This window comes from Lipotes vexillifer, unplaced genomic scaffold (genome assembly GCF_000442215.2).
Source record: "Lipotes vexillifer unplaced genomic scaffold, Lipotes_vexillifer_v1.1 scaffold1330, whole genome shotgun sequence".
In the NCBI taxonomy this organism is placed as follows: Eukaryota; Metazoa; Chordata; class Mammalia; order Artiodactyla; family Lipotidae; genus Lipotes; species Lipotes vexillifer.
This window is the reverse complement of record NW_006787533.1, coordinates 307,820-321,741: the sequence shown is the minus strand read 5'-3', so window position 1 is coordinate 321,741 and position 13,922 is coordinate 307,820. Positions and strand designations below refer to the sequence as shown.

Sequence of the window (13,922 nt, the reverse complement as noted above, 5' to 3'; positions counted from 1 at the left end):
GCAGAGAATTTGGAGCCCCCATTTAAGAAGTAGCATTCTAAAGTGCATCAAAAATTTAAACAAGAATATAATAAATGATATAAATTGGGGGGATTAAGTTAGTAAATATAGTAACAAGCAGATCAGGAATAAATGAAAAAGAAATGAAATAGACATTTCTCCAAAGAAGATATACAGACTGCCAACAAACACATGAAAGAATGCTCAACATCATTAATCATTAGAGAAATGCAAATCAAAACTACAATGAGATATCATCTCACACCAGTCAGAATGGCCATCATCAAAAAATCTAGAAACAATAAATGCTGGAGAGGGTGTGGAGAAAAGGGAACACTCTTGCACTGCTGGTGGGAATGTGAATTGGTTCAGCCACTATGGAGAACAGTATGGAGGTTCCTTAAAAAACTACAAATAGAACTACCATATGACCCAGCAATCCCACTACTAGGTATATACCCTGAGGAAACCAGAATTCAGAAAGAGTCATGTACCAAAATGTTCATTGCAGCTCTATTTACAATAGCCCGGAGATGGAAACAACCTAAGTGCCCGCCGTCGGATGAATGGATAAAGAAGATGTGGCACATATATACAATGGAATATTACTCAGCCATAAAAAGAAACGAAATTGAGCTATTTGTAATGAGGTGGATAGATCTAGAGTCTGTCATACAGAGTGAAGTAAGTCAGAAAGAGAAGGACAAATACCGTATGCTAACACATATATATGGAATTTAAGAAAAAAAAATGTTATGAAGAACCTAGGGGTAAAACAGGAATAAAGACAGAGACCTACTGGAGAACAGACTTGAGGATATGGGGAGGGGGAAGGGTGAGGTGTGTTAGGGCGAGAGAGAGACATGGACATATATATACTAACAAACGTAAGGTAGATAGCCAGTGGGAAGCAGCCGCATGGCACAGGGAAACCGGCTCGGTTCTTTGTGGCTGTCTGGAGGGGTGGGATAGGGAGGGTGGGAGGGAGGGAGACAAAGAGGGAAGAGATATGGGAACATATATATATGTATAACTGACTCACTCTGTTATAAAGCAGAAACTAACACACCATTGTAAAGCAATTATACCCCAATAAAGATGTTAAAAAAAATAAAAATAAAAATAAATAAATAAATAAATAAATAAAATAAAAAGAATATAATAAATGATATAAATTGGGGGGATTAAGTTAGTAAATATAGTAACAAGCACAGATTATTTCTGAATTTGTGTAAGCATCATAAACAAGCGTTTCATGTTAATTTTTCATCCTCTCAAAAACTTGTGTTAAGCATTCAATCTGGGTAAAGTTCAATGAGAGAAGCTTCAAGAATTGCAGCAATGACAGAGAGAAAGTCCTTGACTTGGGAAACTTTACATGGTAGTGGAGATAAGGCTTGTGTACTGACACAATTCCATGCAAGATGTATTTACTAAATGCCATAGAGAGATACTAAATTTTGCATACGTGCCAACAAAGGAGATGAAGGAATGATCCAGAAGACGCATGGGTTCTATATATGTCCCATTTTCTGCAATTCTTGCTCCACCTCTCCATTATATCCAGTTTTCCATAAAACACCTGGATGCTAGAAGTGCTGAAAATCACTCTTGATTTTTAAAGGTCTGAATTGCATTGAAAATTAATATATGCAAGTGGCAATTCGCAAAACATAAAATAATTCTTTTTGCAATATTATTAAGCAGTGTAAACAACAAAGAGGTGTCTCAAAGTGGATTTAACTTTCTGTAGCCCTTTTTGCAGTATTCTTTCCCATTGAAAAGGTCACTTTGGGAGACTAGCCTTTCAGGGATTTTTCAGAGAAACCCTCCCCAACAGCCCGGCTTCATGAAAACACGCAGCCCTTCATCCTCTTCTGCCCTCCCCACCAAATAGCACAGCAGTTAGTATTCCTTACAATGCTATGATGATTGTTATTGTCATTTATTTACCTGGAACAACTATGAAAATTTCTGCTCAAACACTAAAATAGAACAAAAATTCTAATAAAATAGTACTGTCTCAGAAATAAAGTATTCATCTTCTTGAGTTAAATTATCTATTACAGTATCTAACATGGTCTACAAGATATATAGGTAGATGATTAGATAGATAAATAGATAGATAGATAATTACTCACAGATAGATAGATAGATAATTACTCAATCATGGTCAATCACTTGTTACATAGTCTCAAAATATAATCAGGAATGGTAATAGTGTACATTAGATAGATGAATAGACAAGCAGGTCTGAGAGTATGTTTCCTTGGTTCATACCTTTAAAGTTCATATATTTCCATTAGCCATTCACATGAGTGCTAGAGAATTTTCTGGTTGTTTCTCCATTAGTCCTTCTGTTCTTCTATTTAAGAGAAAAAACATCATAATAGGAAACCTGGGTTCTAGTCTGTTTGCCTCCATCAGCTGTCTGAACTTGAGCAAATCTCATCAGTATACCCAGCCTTTGTTTCCTCATCTGCAAAATGAGAGGATTTAGACAAAATCTTCTCTCAGAGCTCTTTAAGCTCTAAAATTATGTGATGCTATGAATTAAATTGTGTAGTTTAAAACATCCTTATAAGGATGAATTGTATCATCACTATTTGATATTATAATTATTCTGTACATTTTTGCAATAGTAAAGAAAAAAGATCCTTCCTTGTTGAAACTAAATTGAGTGCAAAGTGTATTGTCTAAAAAAATTGCTTTATGAAAAATACTTGGTATATAAATGTATGAAATGAATTTGCTGGAGCCTTGCTTAGAAATTAAAGCTTTTTCAGAAATAATTTTAAGTAGCCTATCCATACTTGCTCTTTGGATACTTGAAATTTAAATTAGTACTCCAGCTTCTTAAAATTATACTTCAAACATAAAAAAATATTAAATCAGGGCTTTCCTGGTGGTGCAGTCGTTAAGAATCTGCCTGCCAATGCAGGGGACACGGGTTTGTGCCCTAGTCCGGGAAGATCCCACATCCTGTGGAGCAACTAAGCCCGCGAGCCACAACTACTGAGCTTGCGAGCCGCAACTGCGGAAGCCCGGGCACCTAGAGCCCATGTTCTGCAACAAGAGAAGCCACCGCAATGAGAAGCCCGCGCACCGCAACGAAGAGTAACCCCGGCTCGCCGCAACTAGCGCAATCCCATGCGCAGCAATGAAGACTCAACACAGCCAAAAATAAAAATAAACAAAATAAACAATTAAAAAAATATATTAAATCACACTTAATTTAGTTTTAGTATTTAAAGCATTTTATAATATACTAATTACTTGAAAGTTGGTATTCTAACTATGATATGTATAAGAATGTCTGATTATATGATCTAATCCTATTGTCCACTGTTTCCTCATCTGAAAGATGGGAGTAATAATAGTAAATAATGCATTAGAATGATGAGAGCAACCACCTTAGCAAAGTGTTTGGCACGTAGTGAGCACTATAATATTTTTAAAATACTGCTTCTCCTGCTATTAACTGCTACTGGCTGTAGATAAGAGTGTTTAAAGTGCATCCCTTAAGACTATATACATAGGGTATAGTGTCAAGTGGCTATTTAAAAAATCAGGAAGTTAAACATATAGAGGTAAATGTATTCAATCAGTTAATTCAGCTTTTAAAATTCAGATAAATGTTGTCCAAGTGGATTGCTTACCCAGAAGCCTGCTTCTCAAGCACTATGGTCTCTGTCATCCTGGGTGGGGTGATGAAGCCTTTCTAGAAGAGGCTGTGTCTAAATGAACCAGCCAGGTAAAAACAGGCAGATCTCCCCCAACCTGCTTGTGAATGTGTAAATTCCAATCAGGAACCATAATTTCAATGAATTATTTATTCTAAAATCTTGATTAAAATTATGAGAACAAATCCCTACCCATCCCCTTATCCAGGACAACTTGTTTCTGTTAAGGCTATAAGTGGGTTTATTTCCTACTATGGTAGATGTTTTTATATAAAGATGATGAAAAGTTAAATTCTGTAGAATTTATTTCTAATTTAGAAAATATTTTTAATCTCAAAAGGCTTCTTTCCTTTTTAGTTGACTACATATGGAACATCATTTCCTGAATTTTTTCTGACTAGGTTATATGAAGTTAGCATTGTTAATGGTTTAGCGGATGCCATTTCAGGCCAAAAACTAGTTATCAGGCATCTCACAGACTGATCATTTTAATGATGACCTTCCCTCCCACCCTGGCTTTTTTTTAATGAAACTATTGCACTGACTAGGTTGAATATATATCATATGACCTTAAAGATCTTTAAACCATCCACTGTCTAGAAAAGTAGTAGCTCTTTAGAAAGAGACCATCTGATATATCATTTCCATGTATTTCACTCAGATTTCATCTTCCCCGATTTTTCTTAATCTCTCATGTTCAAACTAATCCCAGATAGTGCTGTTTAATCATAAATTCACATTTTGAAGCATCTTTTGATTTTAAATCATGGTATTTCTGCAAATTAGCATAGAAGATTATTTTAATATACTTTTCTATAAAACTGTAAGAAAACTATAAAACAGTATTTTAAGTTAAATCTAAAATGAATCCTCTCTTCTCTTAGAATTTGTTTTACTAGGTACAAAATGTTACATTGTTTCTGTTTGTATAAACAATTTTTAAAATTTAAGCTGCCATACAGGTTAATTATTTTTCCTTAGTTCTGTGTTAATTTTGCTTAGCTCCAAGAATGCCAACTCCTTTTACTTTCTCTCTCTCTCACTTGTTTTTTTTTTTGGTTTATATGTGTGGTGTGTGTGTGTGTGTGTGTGTGTGTGTGTGTGTGTATTTATCTGCAATTTAATAAATTCTGTTGTACTTCTTTGGGAGAAAGACAGTGAAAATAAAATCCTAATTGACTATACTGTTTGATTATTTTTCCTCGTTGCTACCTGTTTTGGATGGCTCATCATTTCATTTTCTTTTGTTACTATTTATTACAGAGGAGGTGTCTGCAAGGATAGTTCAAGTAGTCACGGCGGAAGCTGTAGCAGTTCTGAAAGGTGAACAAGAGAAAGAAGCTCAGCATAAAGATCAGCCTGCAGCTCTGCCTTTAGGTAAATGAGAAAGAGCCTCAGGTCAGGGGCTGTGTCTGCTGCACCCTGATCACAGAATCAAGTCTTCACGTTCAAAGACAGGCCATATCTCATACTTCATCCCTAACTGTGACATTCATCAAATATCTCTGTTGGGATGCACTGGGATCTATTTTCACCTTCCTCAACAGACTCGTGGTATTTCGGTAGTCTTTAGGATAGTCAACTTATAATTAGACTTGCCCCTAAATTGCCCTTAATTTTCCTTTTCCAGACCACTGGAGATAGTTATTATAAAAATAAAGCCAGTGCATTTTGATGTCATGGCCCCTACTCATAAGGCAAATGTTCTAATGCTTTAATTAGAGATGATTTTTTTCCCTTTATGGGTTTTCGTTAATTATTGTCTGTACTGCAGTCTCTTTTTGGTCTCCCTGAACAGGCTACACAAAACCTATAGCCAGAGATTGTTAGAATCATCAGTGACATTGTATCTCATATATGGTACTGGTCTTCACTTGGTTCATTTAAGGAAAATGAGATAGCATTTGCCCTCTCACTCCATCACAAGTCAAATGCCCTGCAGGGCCAAACAGGTAATATAATGGTGGTCACCAAGGAAAACACTCTCAGCCAAAGGCTCCCTGTCCCTACTCTGGATAGACAGACAGATAGATAGATAGATAGATAGATAGATGCTAAATGTAGATGTATGTACATGCAGAGATGCATAAAAAGGGAAATTCTCTTATGTTCAACATATATGTTTATTTCACAGGTGCATATAACTAACACATTGAAAGGTATGGTTTTTAAAGCCTAAAAATAGTACATATCACGTATCTATTTTTCTTTCAATCTAATGTATCCTTAATATTTGATTTTCTGATTAGCACTCCATTGTCTATTAAAAATTAAACAATAAAAATTTCTCCTCTCCCAGAATAATAATTAAAAATAATCTCATTATAGTCAATAAAATGTTCTTTGATTATCAAGTATTATTTTCTTCTAAAACAGAGAGGGAAAAACTTATCTAAAACATTAACCTTCTTTCTGTGGTTTACTTGTATTCTTTCAAATAAAACAAAATCCCCCTTTTTAAAACTTTTTTAATTTTTAATACAATTTAAAGGTTACTTTCCATTTACAGTTATTACAAAATATGGGCTATATTCCCCAAACTGTACAATACATCCTTGAGCCTATCTTACACCCAGTAGTTTATAGCTCCCACACCCTCACCCTTATGTTGCCCCTTCCCCCTCCTCACTGGTAACCACCAGTTTGTTCTCTGTATCTGTGAGTCGCTTCTTTTTTGTTACATTCACTAGTTTGCTATATTTTTTAGATTCCATGTGTAAGTGATATACACTATTTGTCTTTCTCTGACTTCTTTCACTTAGCATAATGCCCTCCAAGTCCACCCATGGTGCTACAAATGACAAAATTTCATTCATTTTTAAAAGAAAAATCTCTCATTTAAAAAAAGGATTGAGGGCTTCCCTGGTGGCGCAGTGGTTAAGAATCCACCTGCCAATGCAGGGGACACGGGTTCCAGCCCTGCTCTGGGAAGATCCCACATGCCGCGGAGCAGCTAAGCCCGTGCGCCACAACCCCTGAGCCTGTGCTCTAGATCCTGCGAGCCACAACTACTGAGCCTGCATGCCACAACTACTAAGCCTGCGTGCCTAGAGCCCATGCTCTGCAACAAGAGAAGCCACTGCAATGAGAAGCCCATGCACTGCAAAGAAGAGAAGCCCCTGCTTGCCTCAACTAGAGAAAGCCTGTGCGCAGCAGTGAAGACCCAACGCAGCCAAAAATAAATAAATAAAATAAATAAATTTTTTTAAAAAATGGAAACTTTAAAATATGCCTTAGAAGCTCACAGGGCTTATTTAAAAAAAATTTTACCACTGGCCTTGACTGATAAATATTTCCTTTTAAAATCCCTTACCTTTATATGAGTGGTCATAAAGAAGGTAAGGGTCTTGAAGAGGAAAACTTGGAGTGAAATGTGAATGAATTCCATCTTTTAGAACCTTTCTCTCTTTGGTCCTTCTTTATGTGTAGTGCCAAGGCTAGAATATTTCTCAGCTCCCACTAGTACATGTTTCTATCTAAGGTTGCCTCAAGCTGTGACAGCTTCATTTTTCTTTTCTAAGAATACATACAGAGGATGGGTTTCAACATTATCATCAGTGGACAAAATGTTATTTAAAAAATACATCTCCTAAAATAACTGTGATTAGTTTCCAGATCAAAATGAACAATAGAGAGCTCTAACATTTTTTTAATCAGTCAAGCCTAATCCAAACTAAAATGCTTGCCTGGGTAGGTTTGAATATAGTAAATTAGGACCAGAATGAAATATTTTATTAATTGAACAAGCAGACACAAATTAATGGGATCAATGATAGAATTTTAGCAGCCATCTCTAATCCATTTTTATGGAGAAGACAAAATGATTTTTTTTTTAATATTAAATGCTCTTCTTTTTTTTTAGGTTTTCAAAAATATGTGAACCAGGTAATGGGGCTAAAAATAAGTCAAATGCAGCTTGCTATTGAGTCTTTCCCTGAATTTAATAAAGAGTCCTTTTTACAGATAGCAGAACTGCCTACACATCTACTGGCCTAATAGGTTTAATTGTTGTATCTCATTTTTTCATTTGTTTGGTCTTCAGCAGCTGAAGAGACAGCTAATCTGCCTCCTTCTCCACCCCCATCACCAGCCTCAGAACAGACTGTCACAGTGGAGGAAGGTAAGGCTTGCTGGACTCTGAGGTTTGTCTTCTAATAAGGGTAAATAAACCTCAACCCATACGCGCTGTACTTCTGTATGGGTTAGTATGTGACCCAGTTTGGGAGCTGTCTGTTTCAAATAGTCAAGAAGAAACAAAGACTTTAATTAAATGTATTATCACTTCTCTATACAAAATCAAAAGTAGATGAATATGGTAAAATAAAAAAGGAAAAATCTGCTCGATAAAGGAAAAGATAACTTTGTGTTTAAATTGCTAACTAGAATAACTACAGAGAACCAGTTTACTTCATGTAGAATGTTTTGACAGAAAAGATACAATTTAATTTTATAAGTGACTGAACCAAAATACATTTATTGATGAAATCAACACATTTTTAGTTTATATGTGTGTGGTGTGTGTGTGTGTGTGTGTGTGTGTGTGTGTGTATTTATCTGCAATTTAATAAATTCTGTTGTACTTCTTTGGGAGAAAGACAGTGAAAATAAAATCCTAATTGACTATACTGTTTGATTATTTTTCCTCGTTGCTACCTGTTTTGGATGGCTCATCATTTCATTTTCTTTTGTTACTATTTATTACAGAGGAGGTGTCTGCAAGGATAGTTCAAGTAGTCACGGCGGAAGCTGTAGCAGTTCTGAAAGGTGAACAAGAGAAAGAAGCTCAGCATAAAGATCAGCCTGCAGCTCTGCCTTTAGGTAAATGAGAAAGAGCCTCAGGTCAGGGGCTGTGTCTGCTGCACCCTGATCACAGAATCAAGTCTTCACGTTCAAAGACAGGCCATATCTCATACTTCATCCCTAACTGTGACATTCATCAAATATCTCTGTTGGGATGCACTGGGATCTATTTTCACCTTCCTCAACAGACTCGTGGTATTTCGGTAGTCTTTAGGATAGTCAACTTATAATTAGACTTGCCCCTAAATTGCCCTTAATTTTCCTTTTCCAGACCACTGGAGATAGTTATTATAAAAATAAAGCCAGTGCATTTTGATGTCATGGCCCCTACTCATAAGGCAAATGTTCTAATGCTTTAATTAGAGATGATTTTTTTCCCTTTATGGGTTTTCGTTAATTATTGTCTGTACTGCAGTCTCTTTTTGGTCTCCCTGAACAGGCTACACAAAACCTATAGCCAGAGATTGTTAGAATCATCAGTGACATTGTATCTCATATATGGTACTGGTCTTCACTTGGTTCATTTAAGGAAAATGAGATAGCATTTGCCCTCTCACTCCATCACAAGTCAAATGCCCTGCAGGGCCAAACAGGTAATATAATGGTGGTCACCAAGGAAAACACTCTCAGCCAAAGGCTCCCTGTCCCTACTCTGGATAGACAGACAGATAGATAGATAGATAGATAGATAGATGCTAAATGTAGATGTATGTACATGCAGAGATGCATAAAAAGGGAAATTCTCTTATGTTCAACATATATGTTTATTTCACAGGTGCATATAACTAACACATTGAAAGGTATGGTTTTTAAAGCCTAAAAATAGTACATATCACGTATCTATTTTTCTTTCAATCTAATGTATCCTTAATATTTGATTTTCTGATTAGCACTCCATTGTCTATTAAAAATTAAACAATAAAAATTTCTCCTCTCCCAGAATAATAATTAAAAATAATCTCATTATAGTCAATAAAATGTTCTTTGATTATCAAGTATTATTTTCTTCTAAAACAGAGAGGGAAAAACTTATCTAAAACATTAACCTTCTTTCTGTGGTTTACTTGTATTCTTTCAAATAAAACAAAATCCCCCTTTTTAAAACTTTTTTAATTTTTAATACAATTTAAAGGTTACTTTCCATTTACAGTTATTACAAAATATGGGCTATATTCCCCAAACTGTACAATACATCCTTGAGCCTATCTTACACCCAGTAGTTTATAGCTCCCACACCCTCACCCTTATGTTGCCCCTTCCCCCTCCTCACTGGTAACCACCAGTTTGTTCTCTGTATCTGTGAGTCGCTTCTTTTTTGTTACATTCACTAGTTTGCTATATTTTTTAGATTCCATGTGTAAGTGATATACACTATTTGTCTTTCTCTGACTTCTTTCACTTAGCATAATGCCCTCCAAGTCCACCCATGGTGCTACAAATGACAAAATTTCATTCATTTTTAAAAGAAAAATCTCTCATTTAAAAAAAGGATTGAGGGCTTCCCTGGTGGCGCAGTGGTTAAGAATCCACCTGCCAATGCAGGGGACACGGGTTCCAGCCCTGCTCTGGGAAGATCCCACATGCCGCGGAGCAGCTAAGCCCGTGCGCCACAACCCCTGAGCCTGTGCTCTAGATCCTGCGAGCCACAACTACTGAGCCTGCATGCCACAACTACTAAGCCTGCGTGCCTAGAGCCCATGCTCTGCAACAAGAGAAGCCACTGCAATGAGAAGCCCATGCACTGCAAAGAAGAGAAGCCCCTGCTTGCCTCAACTAGAGAAAGCCTGTGCGCAGCAGTGAAGACCCAACGCAGCCAAAAATAAATAAATAAAATAAATAAATTTTTTTAAAAAATGGAAACTTTAAAATATGCCTTAGAAGCTCACAGGGCTTATTTAAAAAAAATTTTACCACTGGCCTTGACTGATAAATATTTCCTTTTAAAATCCCTTACCTTTATATGAGTGGTCATAAAGAAGGTAAGGGTCTTGAAGAGGAAAACTTGGAGTGAAATGTGAATGAATTCCATCTTTTAGAACCTTTCTCTCTTTGGTCCTTCTTTATGTGTAGTGCCAAGGCTAGAATATTTCTCAGCTCCCACTAGTACATGTTTCTATCTAAGGTTGCCTCAAGCTGTGACAGCTTCATTTTTCTTTTCTAAGAATACATACAGAGGATGGGTTTCAACATTATCATCAGTGGACAAAATGTTATTTAAAAAATACATCTCCTAAAATAACTGTGATTAGTTTCCAGATCAAAATGAACAATAGAGAGCTCTAACATTTTTTTAATCAGTCAAGCCTAATCCAAACTAAAATGCTTGCCTGGGTAGGTTTGAATATAGTAAATTAGGACCAGAATGAAATATTTTATTAATTGAACAAGCAGACACAAATTAATGGGATCAATGATAGAATTTTAGCAGCCATCTCTAATCCATTTTTATGGAGAAGACAAAATGATTTTTTTTTTAATATTAAATGCTCTTCTTTTTTTTTAGGTTTTCAAAAATATGTGAACCAGGTAATGGGGCTAAAAATAAGTCAAATGCAGCTTGCTATTGAGTCTTTCCCTGAATTTAATAAAGAGTCCTTTTTACAGATAGCAGAACTGCCTACACATCTACTGGCCTAATAGGTTTAATTGTTGTATCTCATTTTTTCATTTGTTTGGTCTTCAGCAGCTGAAGAGACAGCTAATCTGCCTCCTTCTCCACCCCCATCACCAGCCTCAGAACAGACTGTCACAGTGGAGGAAGGTAAGGCTTGCTGGACTCTGAGGTTTGTCTTCTAATAAGGGTAAATAAACCTCAACCCATACGCGCTGTACTTCTGTATGGGTTAGTATGTGACCCAGTTTGGGAGCTGTCTGTTTCAAATAGTCAAGAAGAAACAAAGACTTTAATTAAATGTATTATCACTTCTCTATACAAAATCAAAAGTAGATGAATATGGTAAAATAAAAAAGGAAAAATCTGCTCGATAAAGGAAAAGATAACTTTGTGTTTAAATTGCTAACTAGAATAACTACAGAGAACCAGTTTACTTCATGTAGAATGTTTTGACAGAAAAGATACAATTTAATTTTATAAGTGACTGAACCAAAATACATTTATTGATGAAATCAACACATTTTTATGGAAGGGTTGGCAGGAACTGTCTCTGTTGTGCTCACTATTGTATTGCCAAGGGCTTCCCCAGGGCATGGCCTGTAGCAAACTCTCAATAAATATTAATGAATAAATGAAGAAGTCAGTGAATGAATCTGATATTGAGAGTAGTGAACTGGAAATTGCGATCATGGCTTCTTTCCTGCTGAGACCTGTTATTGTCCATGAATTTTTTAATGCATGTACTCAACATGGAATGCCATGTCAGCTTTTCAGTTCTCAGTGATGAAGCAGACAGACGCCTTTGAAGAATATTCATTTAGAATCCGAGATGAAAGGTACTATTTAAAAGCAAACTATTATTGGTTCTCTGACTTAGATCAGGTAACTTTTGTCTATTGTTTGAGAGTTACAGGAGAAGGCAGAAGAAAGCTTTTAAAATATATTGAAAGCTTACTTGTTTCAATATAATTTAGTTTTTGTAACTAAAATCAGAATGTTGATACTTCTGCATTTTATTCATTTATTTCTTCACTTATTTTTCCTTTTGTTGTCCCTTTTAGAGCTCATTTTGTTGTGCTAAAAATGGAATAATGTCACAAAAGACCCACTGTCTTTTTATAATCTGTAATTAGGATTGTTTAAAATACTTTTTGAATTCCTAAATGGAGATTATTCTAATTGTATTTTTTTTTTTTTTTTTTTTGTGTTTACGCGGGCCTCTCACTGTTGTGGCCTCTCCCGTTGCGGAGCACAGGCTCCGGACGCGCAGGCTCAGCGGCCATGGCTCACGGGCCCAGCCGCTCCGCAGCATGTGGGATCTTCCCGGACCAGGGCACAAACCCGTGTCCCCTGCATCGGCAGGCGGACTCTCAACCACTGCGCCACCAGGGAAGCCCCTAAATGGAGATTATTCTAAATTACTGAACTATAAACTATCAATAAATATAATTTATTTTTGTCACAGATTTATAAACTTAAACCTTTTTTTAGCAAGGTCTTTTTTTCTTAAATTGAGGCCTTTTTTTCTAATTTTGCTGCCTGATATAATGTTAAACTAAATTAGTCTAAGGAATAAAAGAAAATTTGAGGGCTATAAGCAGTGCATATAATCAGTGTCATTATAGCCACTGATTATTAGTTAACTCCCTGAAAATGTGACTTGATCTTTTAATTCATAGATTTGAAAGATCCTTCTTGGCCTTATGTTCTATTCATTCGGCACATACCTATGAAGCCCAAGGTTCCTTGCAGTCTTCAAGTTCTAGGTATACACTAGTGAACAAAACAGACATGATCCCTGCTTATAAGAAGCATGCAGTCTGGTGGAGAGCAGATATCCAATAAATAAGCTTAGCACTAGGAAGGAAAAGAACAGGGAGCTTTAAGATTGAAGAGTAATCTTTGTTTATTAGATGGGGAGAAGACAACTTGGGAGCTGATCTCAGAAGCCTGAGGAGGTGTTGGCCAAGCAAAGAAGGAGGAAAGGGACATTTGGGGCAGAGGGTCCAGGATGTGCAAGGGCTCTCAGGTGGGCAAGCGCATGAAGTGCTCTAGGAACTGAAGGAGTCCTATGACTAATGTGTGAGAAAGGGTAGAGGACTGAAGGAGCTTGGGAGTAAGCAGCAGCTGACTTGGTTCAGGGACCTGGATTTTACTCTGAATGCAGTAGAAAGCTGCTTCCCTCAGGTCACTGAAAATGTTTCTGAACCTGTACTTAAAACCTTCCAAGTGTCAGAGAATCCTCTTAGCCCAGAGAAGGGTATGATGTTGGCTCCAAAGTCAGCTAGAGGTCACGTAATTTATTCTTCTTACTCTTTTATGGGAGTTGGAGCCGAAAGGGCAGCAGGGTCCTCCCATCCGAGATTCACCCAGTCTGTTTCTGGAGGGTGGTACAGTGGATATAATGAAAATATAAATAAAATATAGAATCACTTTCACATTTTGGTAACTTAGGTGTCACTTTCCAAAGTAACTGTTCCTTCACATTTTGGGATTGTTTTCTTGGAGCCGTTTCAGTATATTTAGGGAAAATGTCAACTTACTTCCTACTGAAAGTAATTGGAAGATATTTTATTTTTAACATTTTTCAAACCAAACCTGTATTTTTATTGAATTTTGGTTTTTCAAACGAAAGCATTAACCTATACGAAGGCCTAATGATTTGCTTTTAAAAGGATAACCGTATTTTTGAGTTATATAGAAAAAAAGTATGTATTTTACAAACTCTACCTCATTCATTTAAAAGATCAGATATTCTCACCTTAAATGTATGAAAGATATGTGATCTAGGCAATCAAACTAGTCCCTCTTTTTTATTTTAAACC

At 36.3% G+C, this 13,922-nt stretch overlaps 1 protein-coding gene across 6 annotated transcripts in view; it reads left to right on the top strand.

Moving 5' to 3' along the window:
- MAP2 (microtubule associated protein 2) overlaps positions 1–13,922 on the top strand; it is a 217,838-nt gene that overhangs the window by 156,068 nt on the left and 47,848 nt on the right. For all 6 annotated transcript variants that reach the window (XM_007460222.1, XM_007460225.1, XM_007460221.1 and 3 more), the window contains 2 exons: positions 4,947–5,060; positions 7,726–7,803. In XM_007460222.1, coding sequence (XP_007460284.1) covers positions 4,947–5,060; positions 7,726–7,803 — 192 coding nt within the window. The remainder of the gene's footprint in view (positions 1–4,946; positions 5,061–7,725; positions 7,804–13,922) is intronic.